This window comes from Myxine glutinosa, chromosome 4, assembly GCF_964187855.1.
Source record: "Myxine glutinosa chromosome 4, kmMyxGlut1.1, whole genome shotgun sequence".
Taxonomy (NCBI): domain Eukaryota; kingdom Metazoa; phylum Chordata; class Myxini; order Myxiniformes; family Myxinidae; genus Myxine; species Myxine glutinosa.
The window spans coordinates 194780583-194807811 of record NC_136264.1 but is presented as its reverse complement, the minus strand read 5'-3'; the positions used below and the strand labels follow the sequence as shown (position 1 = coordinate 194807811).

The 27229-nt window shown below is 42.4% G+C and overlaps 1 protein-coding gene across 1 annotated transcript in view; it reads left to right on the top strand.

The window, feature by feature from the left end:
* BSN (bassoon presynaptic cytomatrix protein) overlaps positions 1-24980 on the top strand; it is a 166040-nt gene extending 141060 nt beyond the window's left edge. The window contains exons 12-14 of the mRNA XM_078775345.1: positions 2797-2856; positions 16498-16594; positions 21359-24980. Of these exons, the coding sequence (XP_078631471.1) occupies positions 2797-2837 (41 nt within the window). The 3' untranslated portion in view covers positions 2838-2856; positions 16498-16594; positions 21359-24980. The remainder of the gene's footprint in view (positions 1-2796; positions 2857-16497; positions 16595-21358) is intronic.
* Positions 24981-27229: the final 2249 nt, after the last annotated feature.

Below are 27229 nucleotides of genomic sequence, written 5' to 3'. Positions count from 1 at the left end.
TAAGGCAGCCAACGCCAGGTGAAAGAAAGAACATGTGAAGAATGGTTAACGTCCGGGACAATGGGGCATGGAAGAAAAATAAATCGATGAAAGGAAAAGGATGAAACTTTGGGTCCGATTGAGAAACGTACCACTTCCCAGCTTTTTCACAAGGAATGTTCGACTTATTCTATGGGTATGACTTGAATGAATAAAAGAATAACAGGCATACCGAATCGGTACCATTGGCAAGACTCTGAAACACCTCGAAAAGCTTGAAATCAACTTTGCTCTCAGGTGACTCTTTGCTGTCGATTTGCTCCTTGAGAGCAAGGCTTCCATGTTGAGCTTCAAATGATACATTTGGTGAACAAAACAATTAACTTGTTGATGGTTAATCTTCACGTTATATATATTATCTGCAAATTCAAATGACTTTTGAAACCTAATTTCGATTTTGAGTGTGATGCAGTATGTTGGTGACGTCTGTGGTTTGTGTGCTCCGAGTCGCACTGGTTCCGAGTTCCACTTGGATTGATATCTCAATTCCATCTGGATTCACATCAGAAATTGTCACTTCATTGAAGTCTCCTTCCTCAGCATGTTCCATCCCTGCTCAATTCGATGTAATTTGAGGCAAAGGTCCATCCAGTTTGATTTTTCAATTTAATCTCTCCATCTGATCTTTGGTCTACCTCTGCTTCTTCTGCTTCTTCCAGGGCCTTCTCTAGGCTTGTTGTTGTCCACCGGTTGTCCCATTTTCTTGCTACGTGTACAGCTCGGTTCCATTGCAGTGTTTTGATTGTGATCATAATGCTTAGCAATTGTGTTTTCTATCTGATTGATTCGTTTCTCTCCTTCCCCTTTTGGTTTATCCAAGACGCATTCTTTCCAAGGAACAACAAATCTTTCCATCTCCAAATTCTCTCTTTCCAAGGAGAGAGATAATTGTCACGGGAGAGAGAGAGTGAAGTCATTGACAAATACATAAAGAGGATTTTTCACAGGGTCAGAGAGATATTGATGAAGATCAGGAATAGGACCGTGCCCAGAACACTGCCTTGGATCACTCCAGCCATGACAGATAGAGAGGAGATGAAAGGATTCCGTTGAGAGCCACACATGGGATACGAGAGTAGAGGAAGTCCGTAATCCAAGTGTGGAGTCGGTCTTGGATGCCATAGGCAAACAGTTTGGACCGAGAGCAAGGCAGGATGTCGGACTGTATCAAAAGATATGTCCAGAGAGATGGCCCTGATCTCCTTGTCTGACGTTGATCTAATTTACTCGTATATCTACTTTATATACACATGTTATAGCCTAAGTTGATCGAATTTATCTTCATGTTAAAGGCGACACTGATTTTGTTTATACGAGTATAATGGTTATTGCCCACGTTGATCTTCTGTGTATACATATTTCCACCCATGCTGAATTGCTTTATGTATGATATTGGCCATTCTTATAATAATTATATAATAATTATATAATATAATATAATAATAATATAATAATAATTCATAATTATAATAGGCCATTCGGATTAGTTTGTGTACATGTTATAGGCCATGCTGATTAGTCTATAGAAGTGTTATAGCCTGCATTTATCTGATGTATGTTCTGCATGTTATAGTCCAGGCTGATCTAACTTACACACACGGCCATGTTGATCTCATTTATATGCGTGTTATAGCCAACACTGATCTAGTTTATTTTCATGTTGTACCCCACGTTGATGTAATGAATGAATGTTTGTATCTCAGCACATGTTGATCTACATGTTGAACGCAGCACATGCAAGTCCATCACGCTTCCTCTTCCATGTTTGACAGTTGGTGTCACACACTGAGGAACCATCCTTTCGCCTACTCGACGGCGTACAAAAATCCTGCGTGATGAACCAAAGATTTCAAATTTTGATTCATCGGTCCATAAGACCTTCTTCCAGTCTTCAGTAGTCCACTGGCGGTGCTTCATGGCCCAGGCAAGCCTCTTTTTCTTATTTTGCCATCTGAAGACTCAGGTTCCTCAGTGTGTGACACCAACTGTCAAACATGGAGGAGGAAGCGTGATGGTCTGGGGCTCTTTTGCTGGATCCAGAGTCGGCGACTTGCACAGAGTGACTGGCACCCTCAACCAAAAGGGCGACCACCGAATTTTGCAGCGCCAAGCAATACCCTCTGGTATACGCCTTGTTGGTCAGGGGTTCATCCTACAGCAAGATAATGACCCTAAACAAACCTCCAGGCTATGCAAAAAAACTACCTTCGAGGAATAGAACAAGACAGTAGGCTTCAAATCATGGAATGGCCAGCACAGTCTCCAGACTTAAACCCCATGAGCTGGTTTTGGATGAACTGGACAGAAGGGTGAAAGCAAAGCAACCTACAAGTGCAACACATTTGTGGGAACTTCTGCAACAGTGTTGGGAAGAACTTCTTGAACAATATTTGATTTCCATTGTGGAAAGAATGCCACGAGTGTGTTCGGTGATTATATCTGCAAAAGGTGGCTACTTTGCTGTCAAAAATTTAAATTAAATTTTGTTAAACAAAATGATTCTATGATTTATTTTTATCTCCAATTGTTTATTTGTTCTATGCTCAATTTCAGAGTACATTGAGACATTAAACTGCGTAAATTTCAATAAAAACTGGAAAAATTTAGGTGTTCTAAAACTTTTGACCGGTAGTCTATCTTCTGTCGATGTTATTGTAAATTTTGTTCGAAGTTATCTTTGTGACAGGCTATGTTGAAGCTGCATTGTTGAAAAGAATGACACCCATTGCACATTCATGGTTGTTTCTTGTTTTTCAGCTGTGTCAGCATTTGGCAAAAAGTTTGCGTCCTTTTGGTAACTTCATCACCATTGACCAGGTACGTTTCAGTAGCTCAGGGTAATCATGGTAGTATGAACGCAGTCAAAAGGAACCTTTAACCGGAGCTTACATAAAACCTTTTGCAATGATCCTCCACACGATGGCGTTCACAGGCAGGTTTGGCGATTGCCGCAGATGCTGTGCTCAGATGTTCACTATATCTTAGACAATAAATTCGAACAAAGATGGTTCCACAGGCAGGACAAATAGGGAGAATCGTTTTACCAAGTGTGGACAGCCTTCTCGTTTCTTTGTGTCCTTCCTGTATTCCGAGTAGTGAAGGCCCAATGAAGATTAGGCACAGAAACCACAGTCCTGTGGCAGTGAATATCCCAAAGTTGTTAGCCGTGCCATTGTCCAAATTCAATTTGTCTATCTATGAGTACTCCAAATCCCATGTATAACAGTGACGTGACGTCGATATTCTAAATGCAAAATTTTAAATAAATAAATGAACAAGAAGACGTCATGCGGAGCCCGATACTTGCAAAATCTCTCCCCCCCCCCCCCCCCCCCCCCCGCAAAGTTTTTCCATCGATACAGCAAATTGTCCATTTCATGAAGATTAAAATTTACGATCTTGATCAAAGCTCGGGTCAACAGGATGAAAAGTGACGATTTTTCAGATGAAAAATGATGATTTTGGAAGGTTGACCTTGAGTTGACCTTTGACCTTTTGACCTCAAAAATAGTTCGTTTCCCTATTTAGTGACTTAATGTGCAAATGCTGTTCAATTTTCAAGTCAATCGGATGAAAATTAAGGATTTTAAAAACTTGGCCTATGTTGACCTTATGGCCTATTGTTACGTGCTCCTCCCCGACCCCCTGGTCGCGATGTACCTCCGAGCCCCGAGAGGAGCCACGGCAGAAAAATATGTTATTCTGTGTCAGCAATCAATAGTGAAACCACACCAATGATTATAAACGAACAAATATTGTATTGAAAATCACACAAGAATAACGGTACAACCAATGGCAATCAAAAGTACACTCAATATATCTTATGATGGTACCATCAGCTAAAGTAAGATAACTCACTGTGCTCCAAGTGAGTGAAAAAGAACACTCCTCAATGTCTCTATAACTCAAAGGTGATCCCCTCCAGCGAGTGTCAGAGCGAGATCGAATTGAGACCCGAACCCCGTTGATGATGACGAGGCGTATGTGTAGGCAAAGCGTAGAACGTCACGTGGTCCAAAACCAAAGGCGCCCTCCAGATGTGCATGTTCACAGTTCAGTCAGAGAACCGCAACGTAATCTTCAAACGCAGCGATTGCGCACACACATCCCCGACAGATGACAGGATGGTGAGAAAAGCTGCCGCGTAGCAAAACCTTTTTCGGTGAACGAAGCGCGAGGGTCAAAATGGCCGACGGCTCTTACTTGAGACGAAGCGACCCGGCGAGGATTCTTCAGAATCTCAACGCCTAAACCTGACTACGCAGGTTTCTCAATCCTCCAGCGATAACACCTATCGCAGGAAATTCCTTTCAAGGAAACTCAAAGTTCACTCTCGACTTTCATTCGATAACGCTCGCTACGGAGCTGGAAGCCACGCGTCTTGTCCGACTTTACTCGCCACGCCTTCCTCTTCTTTTCCCTCGTCGTCTTCTGGTTCCCGATCCGGCTTCCTGACTCTTTTAAACTTTAACCTTTGCAAACGATTCATGAACAATAAACCCTTTGAAGACAATGATAGTACATAATATCAGAAATATGTCAAGTGGATGAAAACCACAACAACGGAAGTGACGAATCCGTAACACTTCCCCCCCTCAAGAAACTGTGTCGCTGTGTTCAAACTTTCTTTGCAGGCAAACTCTTTAAACAAACAAAAGTAAACTCACAACCCAAATCATCAATTCCCGTGAGCAACAATACTCAATATTCCCCAAAAATAAAGCAACAAAACTTCGAACAACCCACAGAGATTTCCAAAGTTAATTCACTCTGGACAAAGCGTCAGCAACGACATTGTCCCTGCCCTTTACATGTTCAATTTCCCAGTTGGACTCCTGCAAAGCCAAACTCCATCTCATCACCCTCTGATTTTTTACTTTTAGTTTCTTTTGAATGAAGGTTAAGGGGTTGTGATCAAAAATCCAAACTCAAGCAAATCTACAGCACTTTTTCCGGGAGGCCGAGCTGAGAGCCAGGTTACATGGTGGTTGCGTGGTGAGGCCTGGAAGTATTCATGACATGGACGCCTTTAGGAACGTGGCGTTCACGGTTAATCCGTGTAGGGAAGTTCACTACATGGACGCCTTTAGGAACGTGGCGTTCACGGTTAATCCGTGTAGGGAAGTTCACTACATGGACGCCTTTAGGAACGTGGAGTTCACGGTTAATCCGTGTAGGAATCTTGGCTCGGCTGCTTCGCAGCATTCAGTGCTTCAACTCTTCCGAACTTTCATAATAATCACGGTTGGACCGCTTGTCACTGTAGTCACATGAATAGCGGTCTCCTTCTCGGCCACTACTCTGATAAATCATTCCTACGGGAGCTGCCGTAACTCTGGGAGCCTCCATACTAATATCGACTGTGGCCACCACCAAAACCACTACTTCCACGTTGTCCTCCTCTGTAGCCCCCTCGACACCTATGAAATGCCTTCTCTACTGTTATGGTCCGACCCTCCAACTCCTTGTTATTCAGATCCTTTTCTGCATCTCTGGCGTCCTTTGTGTTTTCAAACGTGACAAAGCCAAACCCTCTTGACTTTTGTGTCTCCCTGTCTTTTATCAGCAGCACTTCCAAAAGCGGGCCATATTTGCCGAAGACAGAGGCCAGAACATCTTTCCTTGTTTTGAAGTTCAGTCCACCTACAAAGAGCTTGCCAACATTGCCTCCATCCCTGACTTGGGTAGTGTTACTTTCCATACTAGGCTTTTTAACAAACGTCGGGTTACCAGAAACTTGACCACCGGCCAAATCATTCCCGATAACAAAAGATACTCCCTCTACAGGAAGGGTGGCTTGTAGACCTACGGTGACCGGTCCTGACACCAAATCAGACTCTAAATGGATGACATGAAGTGGAGCTTTAACACAGCCACCAACCCCCTGTAAACGAACACTAACGCCAGTTGCCGTCTTCTCTGACAATGGCAAAGTGCCTTCAAGCATCAAAGATTGATGTGCTCCTGTGTACCTCAATACCCTAACCGGTTTCTGGTTAGTCGAGTCTCCATCCAGTGACACAAACCCCTCTGAAATAAATGGTTGGTAACCCTTTTGAGGGCGATTTCTCACATTTGCCATTGCATTCGGAGTTGTACTAGTCTGACTCCGCTCCTGATTTTGCCTTTCCATAGCATAACATCGGGACATCAAGTGTCCAGGTTTCTTGCAAAAAGCGCAAGTAGGCCCGGAGGAAAAACTCGTGGTTTGCCTCGAGCCCCCCGGAGGATAAGTCCGTCTTGGAACTGTAGACCTCTGATCCCTAAGAGTCGCGGTATCAGATCTGTCCTCATAGTCATCTCTAGGCCGCCCCCATGAATCTTCGTTCTCCGCACCGGATGTATCATAACTCTCCGTGCGAACTCTGGGCGGGAAGTTAGGTTCATGGAACCTCATCCTGTGTGTTAAGGCATAGTCATCTGCCATGGTTGCTGCCTCATACAACTTTGGTACTTTCCTTTCCTCCAGATGTACTTTAATGTCCTCGTGGACACACTGTTGGAATTCCTCCACCAGGATCAATTGTCGCAATAGTTCGAAGTCTTTCCCAACCCCCTTTTGAATCACACCACCTATCAAACATGGTTTCTTTCATTCTGGCAAACTCCACATGGGTCTCACTCTCCCTCTTCCTGGCGTTCCGGAATTTTTGCCGGTAAGCTTCAGGGACCAATTCATAGGCTTTGAGAATGGTTTTCTTCACTATCTCATAATCTGCACATTGTTCAATCGGTAAAGCCGAATAAATATCTTGAGCTTGACGCACCAGAACACTTTGCACTAACATGGTCCAGGACTCCTCAGGCCATTTTAGCATTCGAGCCACTTTCTCAAAGTGCAAAACAAACTTGGCTACCTCCTTTGCATTGAAGAGTGGAACCAGCCTCACATGTCTACCAACATCCCAGGTGTTCTGACTAGTTGTCGAACCAGCCGCCATGGATGGTACCTCTCCCCGTTCTTTCATTAAATCCAGCTCCTTGAATTTAATTTCCCTCTGAAGCTCCAGGTCACGTTCCTTTAACTCCCTTTCGGCTCTTCTCTTCTCTGCTCTTTCCTGTTCTCTTCTTTCTTCGAGTTCCCTTTCCTGTGCTGCTCTTCTTTCCTCGAGTTCCCGTTCCTGTGCTGCTCTTCTTTCCTCGAGTTCCCTTTCAACTCTCCTTTCCTCTGCTTTTTTCTCTTCTAACCTTTCCTGGCTCTGCAGTTGCATCTCCAGTTTCCGGAGCTCCACATTTTCTTGTTCCTCGGGTAACCAATCCAAGGCTACCTCTTTCCATGTTCCTAGTCCCACCAGAGATTCTATCACCAATGTCTGCATCTCTGCTTTCTTCATATTAGCTCGGACCTCCAAGCTAAAATGTTGGGCCAATATCAAGAGTTCTGATTTTTTTTAACGCTTGGAACTGTGCCTCACTAGTGGACGCCGCAAATTTTCCTGCGTCAAACACCATGGTGACTATCAGTTAACACCTGTTAACCTTCACACAAAAGTTTCCAATTTTTAATTTTTTTTGGGAATGTTGGAAAAAATTCCAAATTTGGGAATGTTAGGGAATTCTTTCCTGGACGAAATTTAGGGAATTTAATCCACAGTATGAGATTTAGGGAATTTAATCAGCAAAGCCGAGCCCCCAATTTCTCCACAGTACGAGCCCCAAATTTCAATCGGGGTCAATCCCGAACGAATGTAATTAGGGAATTTGATCCCGGACAAAGACCGAATTTCGAGCCCACGAGTCAATTGGACGAGCCCCCAATTGCTGTTACGTGCTCCTCCCCGACCCCCTGGTCGCGATGTACGTCCGAGCCCCGAGAGGAGCCACGGCAGAAAAATATGTTATTCTGTGTCTGTAACCAATAGTGAAACCACACCAATGATTATAAACGAACAAATATTGTATTGAAAATCACACAAGAATAACGGTGCAACCAATGGCAATCAAAAGTTCACTCAATATATCTTATGATGGTACCATCAGCTAAAGTAAGATAACTCACTGCGCTCCAAGTGAGTGAAAAAGAACACTCCTCAATGTCTTTATAACTCAAAGGTGATCCCCTCCAGCGAGTGTCAGAGCGAGATCGAATCGAGACCCGAACCCCGTTGATGATGACGAGGTGTAAGCGGAGGCAAAGCATAGAACGTCACGTGGTCCAAAACCAAAGGCGCCCTCCAGATGTGCATGTTCACAGTTCAGTCAGAGAACCGCAATGTAATCTTCAAACGCAGCGATTGCGGACACACATCCCCGACAGACGACAGGATGGTGAGAAAAGCTGCCGCGTAGCAAAACCTTTTTCGGTGTACGAAGCGCGAGGGTCAAAATGGCCGACGGCTCTTACTTGAGACGAAGCGACCCGGCGAGGATTCTTCAGAATCTCAACGCCTAAACCTGACTACGCAGGTTTCTCAATCCTCCAGCGATAACACCTATCGCAGGAAATTCCTTTCAAGGAAACTCAAAGTTCACTCTCGACTTTCATTCGATAACGCTCGCTATGGAGCTGGAAGCCACGCGTCTTGTCCGACTTTACTCGCCACGCCTTCCTCTTCTTCTCCCTCGTCGTCTTCTGGTTCCCGATCCGGCTTCCTGACTCTTTTTAACTTTAACCTTTGCAAATGATTCATGAACAATAAACCCTTTGAAGACAATGATAGTACATAATATCAGAAATATGTCAAGTGGATGAAAACCACAACGATGGAAGTGACGAATCCGTAACACTATGTTGACCTCAAAAATAGTTGGTGGTTGAATTCAGTGACCATATATGTAAATCCTCTTAAAATTTCAAGTCAATCAAATGAAAATTGGTGATTTTAGAAATTCAGCCTATGTTGACCTCAAAAATACTTGGTGGTTGAATTCAGTGACCACATATGCAAGTCCTCTTCAAATTTCAAGTAAATCGGATGAAAATTGAGGATTTTAGAAATTTGGCCTATGTTGACCTCAAAAATAGTTGGTGGTTGAATTCATTGACCAAATATGCAAGTCCTCTTCAAATTTCAAGTCAATCGGATGAAAATTTAAGATTTTAGAAATTTGGCAAAGATGGTGACCTTTGACCTATGTTGACCTTTTGACCCCAAAAACAATGGGCTTCTCAATTGGGACGACTTATACAGCTTGGTGAAGTTTCGTGACGATCGGTTTAGAATTGTGACCTGTAGGCCGGTGACAAACAAACAGACAGACAGAACCACAAACGCAACCAACCAATATACTTGAAAAATCTTCGATTTTGCAAGTAGTAAATTTTAAATTAATAAATTTTAAATAAAATTTACATCTATATTCTAACGTGCCCATTGGTGCTTGTAGATGAGTGTGGTCGAGTTGTGCAATTGTTAATAGTACATAGCCACTGTCAACCACTGACTGATTGATTGACCTTTGCAATGAACCCTTGCTATAACCTGTATTCCTGTGTGGTCGATAAGTTTATTGTACTTCCGGTTCCGGGTGCACCTTTCAATACAGCCATCTGATGCGCGACGCCTTGTAGTAAGGGCATTTTATGAGATATTTCACAAATCTGTTAACTAAATTGTTACCAAAAAATTTCTTCACCAATATGTTTGTAAAGGTGTGTAATAACATGTGTTAAAATGTTGAAGTTCAACTCCCGTGGGAAACCCAGAAAAAAAGCTGTTGAATTCGGGTACCGAAAAATTATTTTCGAGAATTTTTTTTTTTTTTAATCGGCCCTTAAGTAACTTATGAGGGGTCAAATAAGGGTTTTTCATGATTCTGAGTTGATTGTTAACATTTATATTTTCACTTTTACATTTACACACAAAGTAGCTTTTATTTCACATACATATATAATACTCAAGAGTTATTTCTCATTCACAATGTCAGAAGTTTCAACAGTCATTGTCTATGTCTTCTTCAGACTCAACAACATCATGACTGCAGTTTCTGCATGTAATGCCATTACAGACTCCACAGGCCGAGATGCACGTGACCCCATTCTTCTTGCAGCTGCATCGCCGGTTGCTGCAATCTCCAAGATAAGACTTCAGCAGGTGAAAACCACCCAACCTTGGAATGACGGGTAGATTTGCCTGCTTTATTATATTCACAGCCTTCAGCCAAATCGGAAGATCAAAGGTCACTATAGCGACCCCAGCGCGCCGTATGCACTCTTTCAGAGTGGTGAAGATGGTGTTGAGGTCATGAGGGTCTCCTTCAATAACTGGGAGGAACTCGATCTGTTTGCTCTGCTTTGCATCATTAGCATGGATTCTCTTCATCCAGCCATTCCAGTTGGAGTGTGGGAACTCAGGATCGTTGGCTTTGATCACCCACCCCGCTGCCTAGAGTGTGTCACCTGGAGTGAGGAGTGGCTGATCATGAGCCAGGGAGGAGGAAAGCTCAGCGAGGGGGAGAAACATGATCGCGTTCGTTCCTATCTGTTTCCTGTTCGTAAATGGAATAATCTTTGCTTCAGTTCCTCTCAGGATCTTAGCTTTGTCGAGTGCCTTCAACTTCACCCGGGGGAAAGCTGCTGTTGTCTGTGGATCTGGCAAAGGTGGTGCCGGAGAGGTGACTTCGATCCAACCCATTGAGTGAAAGGGAGTGTTTCCGTGAATAGAGACAATGTTTAAATCTATATTGTCTCCAACAAACTGAGTGACTGCATTGTTTGTTTCCCCAACCTCCATAAAGACCACCTGATCATTACTTGACAATTCACTTTCACTGGCTGGCACTTTGGCTGTCATCACTGATTGATCATCAAGCGCAGCATCAACCGCAACCTCATCATTGATCTGTTCATCGGTTTCCTCCACAATGGTGTCAAGAGTGCCAGAAGTATCTGGAACATCATCTCCACTCCTACTATTAAGGAAGCAGTATTTGTAGTTTTGTGTCTCCGTGTAAGACTCAGTGTATCCCAGCCGGTGGAACTTGTTGAGCATCCATTTTGACCCAAATCTATGATCAAGTTGTATGGCAAGCCCCATTTGGTGTGGCAATACTCCAGACCGAGGTCGACAGGCCTTAATAAAATTCTGCCCCCAAACGGCAACTCTTTCGTCTGTCTTGACAATCGGTCTCAAGAACATCTGAAGGCTTGCAGGAACAAGTGTCAGCTGACTATCGATGTCAGTCATACTGTGTGTGGTGGGGTATGACTTTGGACCTAAATCAATCAAGGCAATATCATTGGATATGAACTTGAGTGCCGTCTTTATGATCTGAGTCTTCTCATCTCCATGGTCAAGATTAGCATGATGCGCTCGCAGAATATTGTCGGTGCCATCTTTGAGACAGAGTACATCTGCCCTTCTTTCCTGTGTTGTGAAATACAAGGTGTCTTCGTATTTCTCTAGAAGTTTTATCTTTAGCCAATGCTTTGAATAAGAAAGGCTCTTCTCTGGTGACTGATCAAACTCCTGCAGCTTTTCATGGACTTGGTCCATGTTCATTACCCCATGCTCTAATTCTGAGTCTAACCATTCGCAGAATTCAATAAAAACTGCCTCTCGCTCCTCATCAATACTCCTCTGTCCTCTCTTCCTTTTTCCTTCCTCATCAGTCTTGGACAAACTGTCACCTCTCGCAAACATAAGTTTGCATCGCAAATGGTACAGTGTTTCTTCTGCTACCAAGTCGTTGATCCCTTCCAGGCGTCCAGTGACTTCAGTGCCCCAGTCATCCCCGCGACTCCGTGCTGTCTTCAGCAAGCTTGCCTTCAGTGTATCTGCAGTCAAATTATCTGGCACTCTGTATTTCTTTCTAGCTTGTGCTGGATTATTTTTGTAGGGCTGGTTGGTTGCAAAGAATGCATACATCCTTATACAGGAGGTCAACTGACTGTGATCTTCTAGAACTGCAGCTAGTTGATGAACTGACCTCACAAGAAGTGCGTCTTCTCTTCAACTTTGATGACTCTTTCTCTGCCTTTGATGCTTGAGCTGACTTCTTGGTGGTTGCAACAAAGTTGTTGTACAGATCATTTTTACACTTCTGGTGGTACCTCAGTTTTCCTTCCTTTTGAGCCTCCTTCATACGTTCCACAACAGTAACATTTTCGACAGTTTCTGCTTGTTTCAATAAAGTTGAGTATCCCTTTGGAGTTGCCTGTATGAGCCTTTCAGCTGGTGTATCCGAGCATGCACAGATGAAGCAATTGAGCACAGGTGGAGTAACGTCTTCATCCATATTGCTAGACTCCATGTCCTGCAAAGTAGAAAATGAGATATATTTAGAAATTATTTTTCCACAAAGGAGTGTCTGTGGTGAAATATAAATGTTAACAATCAACTCAGAATCATGAAAAACCCTTATTTGACCCCTCATAAGTTACTTAAGGGCCGATTTAAAAAATTAAAATTCTCGAAAATAATTTTTCGGTACCCGAATTCAACAGCTTTTTTTCTGGGTTTCCCACGGGAGTTGACCTTCAACATTTTAACACATGTTATTACACACCTTTACAAACATATTGGTGAAGAAATTTTTTGGTAACAATTTAGTTAACAGATTTTCATATGTTTCCCTTACTATTGGTCATCCGTGTCTGCTCTTTTCGGGATTATAAATCAGGCCTATCCCGCGCTTCGCTGGCAGGTTTAATCAAAAGACAGTAAGTTGTACTTCAGAAACATATTCCAGGTCTATATGAGTCTCAATGAGAATGAAAAATAAAATGAAACACGCGAAAGGGGTTTTTACATCATTATTTCTTGTGTACTCCTTCCGTGTACTTTTATATATTTTACCTCTGTCACCAAAGGTGGATGGAGGTTATGTTTTCACCCCTGTCTGTCTGTCTGTTTGTTTGTCTGTGAACTAGATATCTCAAAAAGTTGTGGACGGATTCGGACGGAATTTGGGAGAGATGTAGTGTATGTGACCAGGACAAAATGATTCAATTTTGGTGAAGATCCGCATTCGGATCCGGCTAGTAGAATTTTTAAAGTGATTCTTCACCATTGGGTGATCGGGCCAAAAACGATACATCGCAGGATATCTCAAAAAGTTGTGGATGGATTTGGTCGAAACATGGTGGAGAGGTTGTGTGTGAGACAAGGAAGAATTGATTCGATTTTGGTGAAGATCTGAATATGGATTCGGATACGGGAATTATTAAATTTTTAAATGATTCTTCACCATTGGGAGATTTGGCCAAAACCAACATATAGCAGGATATCTCAAAAATTTATGGACGGATTTGGACGAAACCTGGTGGACCGGTTGGGTGTGAGACAAGGAAGAATTGATTCGATTTGGGTGAAGATCTGAATATGGATTCGGATATGGGAATTATTTATTTTTTAAATGATTCTTCACCATTGGGAGATATGGCCAAAACCAACATATAGCAGGATATCTCAAAAAGTGTGGACGGATTTGGACGAAACCTGGTGGACCGGTTGGGTGTGAGACAAGGAAGAATTGATTCGATTTGGGTGAAGATCTGAATATGGATTCGGATATGGGAATTATTTATTTTTTAAATGATTCTTCACCATTGGGAGATATGGCCAAAACCAACATATAGCAGGATATCTCAAAAAGTGTGGACGGATTTGGACGAAACCTGGTGGACCGGTTGTGTGTGAGACAAGAAATAATTGATTCGATTTTGGTGAAGATCTGAATATGGATTCGGATATGGGAATTATTTAATTTTTAAATGATTCTTCACCATTGGGAGATATGGCCAAAACCAACATACAGCAGGATATCTCAAAAATTGTGGACGGATTTGGACGAAACCTGGTGGACCGGTTGTGTGTGTGACAAGGAATAATTGATTCGATTTTGGTGAAGATCTGGATCGATATAGAAGAATTTATGTGATTCTTCACCTCGAGAGATCGGGCCAAAAATAGCAGAATGTTTCAAAAAGTTATGGACGAGTTCTGACATAGACGAGTTATGACAAAACTAGGTGCATAAATTGGTTCGGTGGCAAGAACAAGCTAATTTGATTTAGGTTCAGGTCTGGACCCATCAGTGGGATACAAATTGTAAACTGTTCACCTGGTGGAGGTATGCTCTCTACTGAGTGCCGTTCTAGTTATATATGCTTCAGGAAATAGTTCTATGTATAATCTTGTGTGCTCCTTCTGTGTCCTTCGAAAGCATCCTGCCGTCGTGGAATAATATATGCCACCGTTGGAACCGCTACATGAAGCTCCAATCCCACTTCTTCTTCTTCAATGAAGAAAGGGGAAGGAGACTTTTATTATGAAGAGGGCTTTTTATTAAAAAAAATTGTTTCCAAGTCAATTGATTATAATCAATTGACTTGGAAACAATTTTTAATTATTTATTTATAAAAAGCCCTCTTTTCTTACAATAATTAAAGAAACTAATAATTATTCGTTTTCCAAACAAGTAAATCCATTATTAGCTTTTCAAACGGCACCATTTTTATTACTCTGACAGCAGAAACAACTAAAGCTCAAAGTCTTCCTGCTTCTTTTTCTTCTTCTTGTGTCACACACACACACACACACACACACACACACAAACACACACACAAACACACACACACAAACACACACACAAACACACACACACACACAAACACACAAACAAACACAAACAAACACACACACACACACACAAACACACACCCAAACACACAAACACACACAAACACACACACACACACAAACACACACACACACACACACACACACAAGCTGATGCTGCCACCATGCGGTAGATCATGGTGGTGGAATAATAATCACGAGAAGAGTAGACATGGACGACCAAGGCGTTGCTTGCCAGATGGCTGTGTCTTGAGCAGTGCACCCAGAACCGGAAGTGCAATAAACTTAATGGCTGCACACATAATTACAGGTTATAGCAAATGTTCATTAGCAAAGGTCCATCAATTTGTCACTGGTTGACAGTCACGTTGAACGCCATTTTGCTGAGATGCTTCTCGGATTGTCACAGTAAAATCCCTTCACTCCAGAGGAAATGATTTACTCATGGAAGTTTATCACATTTGTTTATTGCTTTTCACTGTACATATTTCTTCTTCTTCTTTATTACCCTCGCCAGAGGAGAGGGTATTGCATTTGAGTCCGTTTGTCTGTCTGTCTGTCTGTTTGTCCGCACAGAATAAATATGATTTTCTCTGCAACCGTTGGTCCGATTGACAGTAAATTTTCACCATAGGTGCACCTCCACCTGTATAATTTTTTTAATGATAATTATGACGTCATAGGTCACGTGGTATGTGTGCCATCTTGGAAAAACCGAAAAACTTTGCACCGCTATATATCTGAAAGTGCTGCACAGAAAAAAATGAGGCATGGCTCATTGTAAAGAACTCTTCATCAGGAATAACATATATGAATGATGTCATAGATTCCTCTATTATGACGTCATAATTCGACAAATACAAAACGTCATCCGATTAAGATGAAATTTATTGAGCGTCATCGATGGATAAATTGGTGGAGAAAAAAAACAATGATGACATCATCGGTCATGTCGTTCAGCCGCCATATTTGTTTTAACACAAAAGCCTTAAAAACAACTAAAAACACGTCCTGTTGAGGGTCTGAAATCTTTGATTGCTCTTGCTTTTCTTTTCTTGTTCCTTCCTTTTATTGCTATTTTCCTTCTTTTTATATTGCATTATTGTGTCTGTTGAGTAAACCCTTTGTCCTGACAAGATGGTGCGGAGGGAAGCACACTTACTTCTAAGGTATCTGATCTGAGTTCCACACCCTGCCCGATTGGTGCTTTGTCGGTCGGACATTGCATCACAAGGTGCGCCGTCCTTTGAATCGATGTTAAGCCAGGTGTCCCATCTGCTAATATTAGCTGGTGGACATTCAGTATCCCACGGTGTCTTGCATGAAGTATAAGCGAGTTATCGCGGGCGCCCTGAACAAAGCCTAAATTCCTGCCATCAGTCGAACGTCAGGCCTGGCCATTTGGTTTGTGAAAGACTTGAGCCAAATACCAGTACACTGCCGACACCACAATAAGGTTGGAATAATTGAACCCGTGAATGATGACGTAGTAGTAGTAGTAGTACTAGTAGTAGTAGTAGTTTTGTTGTTGTTTTTGTTGTTGTTTTTGTTTTGTTGTTTGTTTTGCTGTTGTTTTTGTTGTTGATGATGTTTTGTTTTTGTTGTTGTTTGTCGTTGCTGTTTTGTTGTTGTTTTGTTGTTGTTGTTTTGTTGTTGGTGTTGTTTTGTTGTTGTTGTTTTGTTGTTCTGGTTGTTGTTGTTCTGGTTGATGTTGTTATTTTGGTTGATGTTGTTGTTGTTCTGGTTGTTGTTGTTCTGGTTGATGTTGTTGTTGTTGTTCTGGTTGATGTTGTTGTTGTTGTTGTTCTGGTTGCTGTTGTTGTTGTTGTTCTGGTTGATGTTGTTGTTGCTCTTGTTGTTAGCAAACTGCCAAGTGTAAATTTATGTTTAATTAGTGTATTTATTGTTTAGTGTATTTATTGTCGTTGTTTTACAGGTTTATTTCAATCCACATTTTGGCCGTATGAACCATCGATAGATTTTAAGAGGAAGAAGTTTTTGCTGCCAACTGCTGACACGGGGATAGTGGGCAGGTAAGTCGTGAAAGATTTACTTTGATCACAAACTGTTGCAAAATATATTAATGAAAGAATAGTCAGTGCTGATGACGTTGGAATTGCATCTAACAAGGAGGTGGTGATGACCAACAGCTTCACATCTTTCACAAGCAATAGATCTCTTGGCTGAAAACGTGTGGCATGAAAGTATCTTTAAAACAGAAGTTGGACCAAGATTACCTGTGGTCCAGAAGTTACACTGTCAGATCTAAAACGAGTACCATTGCGCCATCTCCAGGACCACCTTCGCCAGAAATGCACATCTCCAGTAATGCGTACAATCATCAGTACCAGGTCACCAGTTATGTGTACAATCACCATTACGAAGTCACCAGTCATGAGTAGAATCACCATTAGCAAGTCTCCAGTAACACGTACAATCACCATTACCAAGTCTCCAGTAACACGTACAATCACCATTACCAAGTCTCCAGTAACACATATAATCACCATCCCCAAGTATCCAGTAACATGTACAATCACCATTAACAAGTCTCCAGTAACATGTACAATCACCATTACCAAGTCTCCAGTAACACGTACAATCACCATTAACAAGTCTCCAGTAACATGTACAATCACCATTACCAAGTCTCCAGTAACACATATAATCACCATCCCCAAGTATCCAGTAACATGTACAATCACCATTAACAAGTCTCCAGTAACATGTACAATCACCATTACCAAGTCTCCAGTAACACGTACAATCACCATTAACAAGTCTCCAGTAACATGTACAATCACCATTACCAAGTCTCCTGTAACACGTACAATCACCATTAACAAGTCTCCAGTAACATGTACAATCACCATTATCAAGTCTCCTGTAACATGTACAATCACCATTAACAAGTATCCAGTAACATGTACAATCACCATTATCAAGTCTCCAGTAACACCATACAATCACCATTACCAAGTCTCCAGTAACATGTACAATCACCATTACCAAGTCTCCAGTAACACGTACAATCACCATTAACAAGTCTCCAGTAACATGTACAATCACCATTACCAAGTCTCCAGTAACACGTACAATCACCATTAACAAGTCTCCAGTAACATGTACAATCACCATTACCAAGTCTCCTGTAACACGTACAATCACCATTAACAAGTATCCAGTAACATGTACAATCACCATTATCAAGTCTCCAGTAACACCATACAATCACCATTACCAAGTCTCCAGTTATGTGTCCAATCACCATTACGAAGTCACCAGTCATGAGTGAATATGAATGAATGAATGATCGTTTTAAGGCCATTTTCCCTGCTGGAGCGGGGGTTAGCCTTGCGGGCCCCATGACAATCATGGTTCCCTGTTTGAAGCAATGTTTTTATGGCCGGATGCCCTTCCTGACGCCAACCATTGGTCGCCTCTTACGGTGCGCAGGGATACGGTGTACCTATTCTAAATCGGGGTACACACCGTGATCATTCATCCCAGCAAGCTGGTACTCAATTTGCCGACCTCGGAAGGATGACAGGCTGAGTCAACCCCCCTGGCGTTAATTCAGCGATCGACCGGGATTCGAACCCAGGATCCTAGGATCCCAAGCTGGCACCCTAACCGCTAAGCCAACACCAGGCGCTTCACCAGCCATGAGTACAATCACCATTAACAAGTCTCCAGTAACACATACAATTACCATTACCAAGTCTCCAGTAACATGTACAATCACCATTACCAAGTCTCCAGTAACATGTACAATCACCATAACCAAGTCTCCAGTAACACATACAATCACCATAACCAAGTCTCCAGTAACACATACAATCACCATTACCAAGTCTCCAGTAACATGTACAATCACCATTAACAAGTCTCCAGTAACATGTACAATCACCATAACCAAGTCTCCAGTAACATGTACAATCACCATGAACAAGTCTCCAGTAACATGTACAATCACCATAACCAAGTCTCCAGTAACATGTGCAATCACCATTAACAAGTCTCCAGTAACACATACAATCACCATAACCAAGTCTCCAGTAACACATACAATCACCATTACCAAGTCTCCAGTAACATGTACAATCACCATTAACAAGTCTCCAGTAACATGTACAATCACCATTACCAAGTCTCCAGTAACATGTACAATCACCATGAACAAGTCTCCAGTAACATGTACAATCACCATAACCAAGTCTCCAGTAACATGTGCAATCACCATTAACAAGTCTCCAGTAACATGTACAATCACCATAACCAAGTCTCCAGTAACACGTACAATCACCATTACCAAGTCTCCAGTAACATGTACAATCACCATTACCAAGTCTCCAGTAACATGTACAATCACCATAACCAAGTCTCCAGTAACATGTACAACAATCACCATAACCAAGTCTCCAGTAACACGTACAATCACCATTACCAAGTATCCAGTAACATGTACAATCACCAATACCAAGTCTCCAGTAACACGTACAATCACCATTATCAAGTCTCCAGTAACACGTACAATCACCATTACCAAGTCACCAGTAACATGTACAATCACCATTAGCAAGTCTCCAGTAACACGTACAATCACCATTACCAAGTCACCAGTAACACACACAATCACCATTACCAAGTCTCCAGTAACATGTACAATCACCATTACCAAGTCACCAGTAACATGTACAATCACCATTACCAAGTCACCAGTAACATGTACAATCACCATTACCAAGTCACCAGTAACATGTACAATCACCATTACCAAGTCACCAGTAACATGTACAATCACCATTACCAAGTCTCCAGTAACACGTACAATCACCATTACCAAGTCTCCAGTAACACGTACAATCACCATTACCAAGTCACCAGTAACATGTACAATCACCATTACCAAGTCTCCAGTAACATGTACAATCACCATTACCAAGTCTCCAGTAACACGTACAATCACCATTACCAAGTCACCAGTAACATGTACAATCACCATTAACAAGTCTCCAGTAACACGTACAATCACCATTACCAAGTCTCCAGTAACATGTACAATCACCATTACCAAGTCTCCAGTAACACGTACAATCACCATTAACAAGTCTCCAGTAACATGTACAATCACCATTACCAAGTCTCCAGTAACACGTACAATCACCATTACCAAGTCTCCTGTAACACGTACAATCACCATTACCAAGTCACCAGTAACACGTACAATCACCATGAACAAGTCTCCAGTAACATGTACAATCACCATTACCAAGTCTCCAGTAACATGTACAATCACCATTACCAAGTCTCCAGTAACACGTACAATCACCATTACCAAGTCACCAGTAACATGTACAATCACCATTAACAAGTCTCCAGTAACACGTACAATCACCATTACCAAGTCTCCAGTAACATGTACAATCACCATTACCAAGTCTCCAGTAACACGTACAATCACCATTACCAAGTCACCAGTAACATGTACAATCACCATTAACAAGTCTCCAGTAACACGTACAATCACCATTACCAAGTCTCCAGTAACATGTCCAATCACCATTACCAAGTCACCAGTAACACGTACAATCACCATGAACAAGTCTCCAGTAACACGTACAATCACCATTAACAAGTCTCCAGTAACACGTACAATCACCATTACCAAATCTCCAGTAACATGTACAATCACCATTACCAAGTCACCAGTAACATGTACAATCACCATTACCAAGTCACCAGTAACATGTACAATCACCATTACCAAGTCACCAATAACACGTACAATCACCATTACCAAGTCTCCAGTAACACGTACAATCACCATTACCAAGTCTCCAGTAACACGTACAATCACAATTACCAAGTCACCGGTAACACGTACAATCACCATTACCAAGTCACCAGTAACACGTACAATCACCATTACCAAGTCTCCAGTAACACGTACAATCACCATTACCAAGTCACCAGTAACACGTACAATCACCATTACCAAGTCACCAGTAACATGAACAATCACCATTAACAAGGCTCCAGTAACATGTACAATCACCATTACCAAGTCACCAGTAACATGTACAATCATCATTACCAAGTCACCAGTAACACGTACAATCACCATTACCAAGTCACCAGTAACACGTACAATCACCATTACCAAGTCACCAGTAACATGAACAATCACCATTAACAAGTCTCCAGTAACACGTACAATCACCATTACCAAGTCTCCAGTAACATGTGCAATCATTAGTACCAAGTCTCCACTAACATCAACACCTACCCACTCCCAAAAAGTTGTGCCCTTTCGTCCATTCGCATAACCTTAGTTAGGAATGCAGACCTCGTTATGAATCATTAAAATAACAAACGTCTGGGCGAAATATCAAAGCAACCTCGTTAATGTGGAGGACCTGGGTCGTGGAGTGGATGCACCTGGGTTGTGGAGTGGATAAATAAATCCTTGTTGTTGCATTCCCCTCAATGATGTGGGTTCAATTGCCATCACTACTCGGGAGACATTGCCACACCTTGCGGTCAATGGGCATCCTGTCTCGGATTGGTTCATTGCCAGGGGAACGTTCCTGGCTTGTCATGTCCACCTCCATGCTGTCCACAAGAGTATATGCGTTCAACCACCTCCTTGTTAAAGTAACTGGTGTATTCTAACGTTTTTGTCCTATATATAAAAAGACCGTCCCCCATGAGCCTCAGACATTGTTAAAGTAAAAGTCATGCACACTACTAATTTTCATTCAAAATGTCACCTTAAACCCTTCTGGTGTTTGCAGGTCCGTGTGTTTTACAAGATATAAAATGCTTGTGATGTCGGCAGCCTTCTCCCCAACTTCCTTCGACGGTTCGACGGCCACCTTTGCTTTCTTCAGTGGATATTCCAACATTTTCACCTGTCATTGGTTCGACCATCACCTGCCCTTTGCCTCCTGGTTTTTAACCGTCCACCCATCAACTCTTGTAGTTTTACTAGCTATTTCCACAACCAGGTCAACTACCAGCAGGACACCTGATACTTTGTCCTGTTTTATCAGTACATATTCTGAACAGAGTTCATTTACGAGTGTTTCTCAATGTGAATTGTCTGTTCATTTACTCATTTCATTCTAATAGAGCTCATCGACTCATCGATCCATCAACTCATCGACCAGTCGGCTCACCCACCCATCGATTCAATGGCCCGCTAACTCATCGATCCATCACCTCTCATCCATCCCTTAACTCATTGACCCATCCATTCGTCAGCTCATTAACTCGTCGATCCATGGAGTTATTGGCCCTTCAACCCAACGACCATTCGACTCCTCGGCCCCGAAACTCATTGACCCGTTGCCTCAACGGCCTGTCGACTCCCGGACACCTCTATAGACTCATTTGCACACCAATCATCGACCGGACAACTTGTCTGCCCGTCAACACATCTATCCCTCGACTCCTCTGGCCCTAAACTCGTCTGCGTGTTGACTTGTAGATCCATCGATTCGTCCGCCTGTTTTTAACACCACCCCTCCACGTATAAAGAGCATGTTCTGAATAGACTGATTTGTAGTTTTTAGCACATTTAACCCATTTTACTGGTGCTTCCTTTTCATAGGAATGAAAAGACTGTGCTTTTTTGTGATTATTTTATTTCAAACACAAAAAAGCGAAGTAATAATTTGATGACTTAACACAGGTACGAACCACGAACGCCATTTATTTCTGCAATCTCAGTAATTGGTTAATCACGAGGACCCTTTCTACACTCATCTTGGTCATGGGTTGACATGCGGATACTTTCTCTAATAATCTTGGTCATGGCTCATGGGTAATCACGAGGACACTTTTCCGTACTCATCTCGGTCATAGGTAGACATGCGGATCCTTTCTATACTCATCTCGGCCATAGGTAATCACGAGGACCCTTTTCCATCGGTCTCTTGGCACAGACTCTGCTTATAACTCATCAACCCATCGATTCAAGTCATTTACTCTTCTTACCATCAACATACATTTCCACGTATGCCAGTTTACCACATGTAAATGTGAATGAATGTACCAAATTTTATGTGCTTGAAACGTAGCTTTATACAGTAGTTACATTGAGAAGACTGAATTCGCTAAAAGTGCTGATCTCTTCCTGTACTTTTTTTTCTCCCCTGTTCAAACCAATCGTGGGTTTGTCTCGTTTGTTTGTTCGTTTTTCTTTTTCACTGACGATGTACATGTCCGACGTATGTTTAGAGAGCCCAGAGCCGTACGTCCCATTCCTGAGCGCGCAGTACGTACGTCTGCGGAGAGTGCGGCTCGTTTGCAATTTTTTTTTTTTGAAATACTCAGCACATCCGACTATGCACATGTGGACCGGTGGCACAGAACATGCAAATCGACGTTGTGCTGACGTCACAATCGCACGCGACACCTACTATGTATTTATTTATTTATTTATTTATTTATTTTCCCCCATGTATGTGTGTTTGCATTACTGGCAGATGTACAGACAGACGGGCCTAACAAAGACCAAACGGGTGTTCATAAAATAAAGAGCTTCACACGCACCGTGGTGGAGGCTTATTTGGTTCCATGGTGGGGAACGTTACACAAAGGTCTCTCAGTCGTGGTGAGGAGTAGTCGAAAGAGTAGTCGTTTGAGTAAGTTAACAATCCACATCGGTTTTTTCTATAACTTTGTACCTGAGGTTGCGGTAATCCACCCGACAATGAGCATTTCCGAATGATCCGCTTTTTCACATCGTCATGTTCTCACAAAGGACGCAGGGAAATGACTCCCACCGTCTCGTTGTCCGTTTTCCACCTATTTTTGTCCTCGGTTCACTTCTCTTGGATCTCATCAAAGCTTTTTGGCCTTTTGGGGATTGAGCCATGTCATTGAAATCGAATACTACTCGATCACCTTGTGGTGAATGTTTGAGTTGAAACGATGGACATAAAATGACCGTTGGTTCTACCTTGTGTAGATTGGCATCGATTGTAGATCAGGACAAAACGAGTCGTTTGATACAGCGCGTTTCAAAATGTACAAAGGACAAATCAATTTTTTTTTAATACTTGTAAGGAGTGGAATGAATTGAGAAAATAAAAATGAGGAACAAAAGAAGAGATGAGGGAAGTGTAGGGGTAGGGGGGAGAAAAGGGAAATAAGTTTGGGAGGAGGTAGGATTTAGGGGATGAAGGGGAACAGGTATCCAGGAACATTCGTGTTACAGTGGATGGAGAGAATTCCTCTATTTTAGCTTCTTGAATAAATGGCTCCAAACAAAATTACAAACGCAGTGCTCGTATATCAAATACAATAAAAAGTTTTTTTCCTTTTTTTGATCAAATACTCGTTTCCAACGACTGAACTTTGACTGAACTTTGACTGAACTTTGACTGAACTTTGACTGAACTTTGACTGAACTTTGACTGAACTTTGACTGAACTTTGACTGAACTTTGACTGAACTTTGACTGAACTTCGACTGAACCTTGACTGAACTTGGACTGTACTTTAACTGAACTTTGACTGAACTTTCACTGAACTTTCACTGAACTTTCACTGAACTTTAACTGAACTTTCATTGAACCTTCACTGAACTCGTTTCCAACTCACCAAGACCCCTTGTGAGCATGGTCTTAATTTCGCAAGGAACCATCTTCGGCCCTCAACAATCAAGGCCAACGAAACCCCGAAAAGTCTCTCTTTAACCAATAGCTTTGTTTGTTGGAGGAGGTAACCTACCATGTGACCTAACAAGTTATCTTCGTGTGCCATAAACCACGGTGAACGCAATGCATGCTCCATAAGTACCCCACGGTGTCCTCACAGAAACTTCCGTTGCCTTCCGAAGTGACAAACACGAGGTACTCGACCCAGCTGTGTCCTGGGTCACCTTGACTGAATGTTACAAAATGCCTATGAAAGTGTCTGCATGTTCCATAACATGAATGGTGACTGTTACACAAACACTCATGGCGTGTACATGTGTACATACTTCCCTGTACATACATTGCATCACTGTGTGTTCATGCGTGCGACGTGCATGTTCAGCCCTGTTTGTGATACCTCCGGTGTCCCAATGTACGTGCAGACCGGCGTGTGCCATCGAGTCCTTGATGTGAGCCCGTTCACCCAGCATGGTCTGCGTCCGACCGTGTGCTCGATCGATCCCCACCCAGTGCGAAATGTACAGCGTCTGTCCTGTGTCAGTGCGCCATCTTTTTTTAACCCGGTTGGTCCGTGAGAGTCCTACCAGTGGTTGATTTGTGGGGATTCAAGATGGCTTAATGTGCTGTCTAAGCTTTCAAGGGATCATTTGTTTGTTCTCACGATTATCTGTCCAATTCGCTCAATAAAACGAATTTATTGTGTTCCCAGTGTTGAACTCTCAACGTCAAATAAAATTTACCATTTTCAGAAATTCTGCTGGTTTGATGTTTGTTTAGTATGTGCTTCGAATTGGTTATAACCTCGTATAGGTTATATCATCGAATTGGTTATATCATCGAATTGGTTATATCATCAAGTGAAAGTATATCCTTGAATTGCTTATATCTTCAAATTGGTTATATCATCAAGTGGAAGTATATCCTTGAATTGGTTATATCATCAAGTGAAAGTATATCCTTGAATTGGTTATATCATCAAGTGAAAGTATATCCTTGAATTGGTTATATCTTCAAATTGGTTATATCATCAAGTGAAAGTATATCCTTGAATTGGTTATGTATATCATCGAATTGGTTATATCATCAAGTGAAAGTATATCCTTGAATTGGTTATATCTTCAAATTGGTTACATCATCAAGTGAAAGTATATCCTTGAATTGGTTATATCATCGAATTGGTTATATCATCAAGTGAAAGTATATCCTTGAATTGGTTATATCTTCAAGTGGAAGTATATCCTTGAATTGGTTATATCTTCAAATTGGTTATATCATCAAGTGAAAGTATATCCTTGAATTGGTTATATCTTCAAATTGGTTATATCATCAAGTGGAAGTATATCCTTGAATTGGTTATATCATCAAGTGGAAGTATATCCTTGAATTGGTTATATCATCAAGTGGAAGTATATCCTTGAATTGGTTATATCATCAAGTGGAAGTATATCCTTGAATTGGTTATATTGTTACGGTCCGCGGATTAGATGTTACTTTTACCGAGCGGAGGTAACCGCGGCCGGACAGTTTTTTTTTTCCCGACTCACCCGATTCACCCAGACGTTGGCCGTATCGCGCCACAGCTACTCAATGTGGGAAAACTCTAAAGCGACCGAATGCAAAGAGGAAGACGAAGACGTACAGAAGAGTAACGGGGTTTATTGTTTACACGCACATAAGCAAAAAGAGCAGTCACGATTATTTACAGGGGACATGACACGCAGGTGACAGTGCAAATGACTAGCTTACCTAACAGGCTTAATTAATACCCAGGACAGAACAAACGAAGACACAGGCTCACGCGGGGAATTGCAGAGTGGATTGGCTGGAAGGAGGAATGTTCAGCTCGGACCACAAGCTGGAAGGCTTGGCAGGGCGCACAGCAAGCCGGGCCTCGTCAGGCTGGGAGCGAGCAGGGCGACGGCGGCACGCGTATTTCACTGCATGCGGCCGGGGCTGGTTGTCGCTCCACGTCTCGGGCTCTTTTGGGTCCTCCCCTTCTTTCTCCCAAATCGTCTGACGCGTCTTTCTCTCCTTGCGCACTTGTCTCTCTGAAGGTCGTCTCTTTTCAGACTCAGAACTCATCTGCTTGGGGAACGTCCCGCAGCGGGTTATATATGCCCCGCCCCTCAACATTTTCGAACCTCCTTGATCTTTCTTGCCACACCCTCTCGAAGTACAACCCCTTGTTTGTGGTTGGTTGAGTGGGGCTTACTCACTCCTCCCCTCTCTGACGAGGTGGGGACCCGCCTTTCTTCCCCAACCCTGCCTCGTGGCCAATGGCGGCTTTGGAGGGGATGTAATTGCCAATCGAGGCTTGGCAATGACGAAAGGGTGAAATGGAGGTTTTTGGGAATGGGAATGAAGGGAATCTATCTCTTTCACTTGGTGCAATGGAGTGTCATTCTAATGGAAGACAAGGCATTACTCTAAAACACATAATAAGATATAAGCTACTGAACAAGGGTTTTATCGTGTCCTGCAATGTGGTGTTTATGGAATTAACTACCGAGACGCCCTTTTTATCTTTACACAACTCTGGAGGCAGGAGGGGCCATATCCAACAATGTTACACAACAATTTCCAATACAATACAATTTTAAAAATGCCATCCTCATATCCGCAACACTGCACCCTCCTCCTCTTAGGCACGTCCCGGGCCTATAACTTTAATTTAGTGTGACACGTAGGTGTAGTTCCCTCTACTTTTAACCTGACCCTGAGTGTGACAGTTTTAAAACATAAATAAATGTGTCCCGCTGCTCCATTGCACCCTGCCTAACAGACTCACGCCCACAGTTAACCGAATTGCGGAATGGTCTTCAAACTACACACTGACGGTGGGGAGCATTATTTACAATTGACGCTACTTTTATTTACAAAACGTAACCCAGGACCTGTAATTGTTCTTTCTGGGGGGGGGGGGGGGGGGAGACAGTCTGCTCTGCATCGACGCACCATGAAAGCACCCAAAAACGCACCAATACACCCCCAAGCACCAATC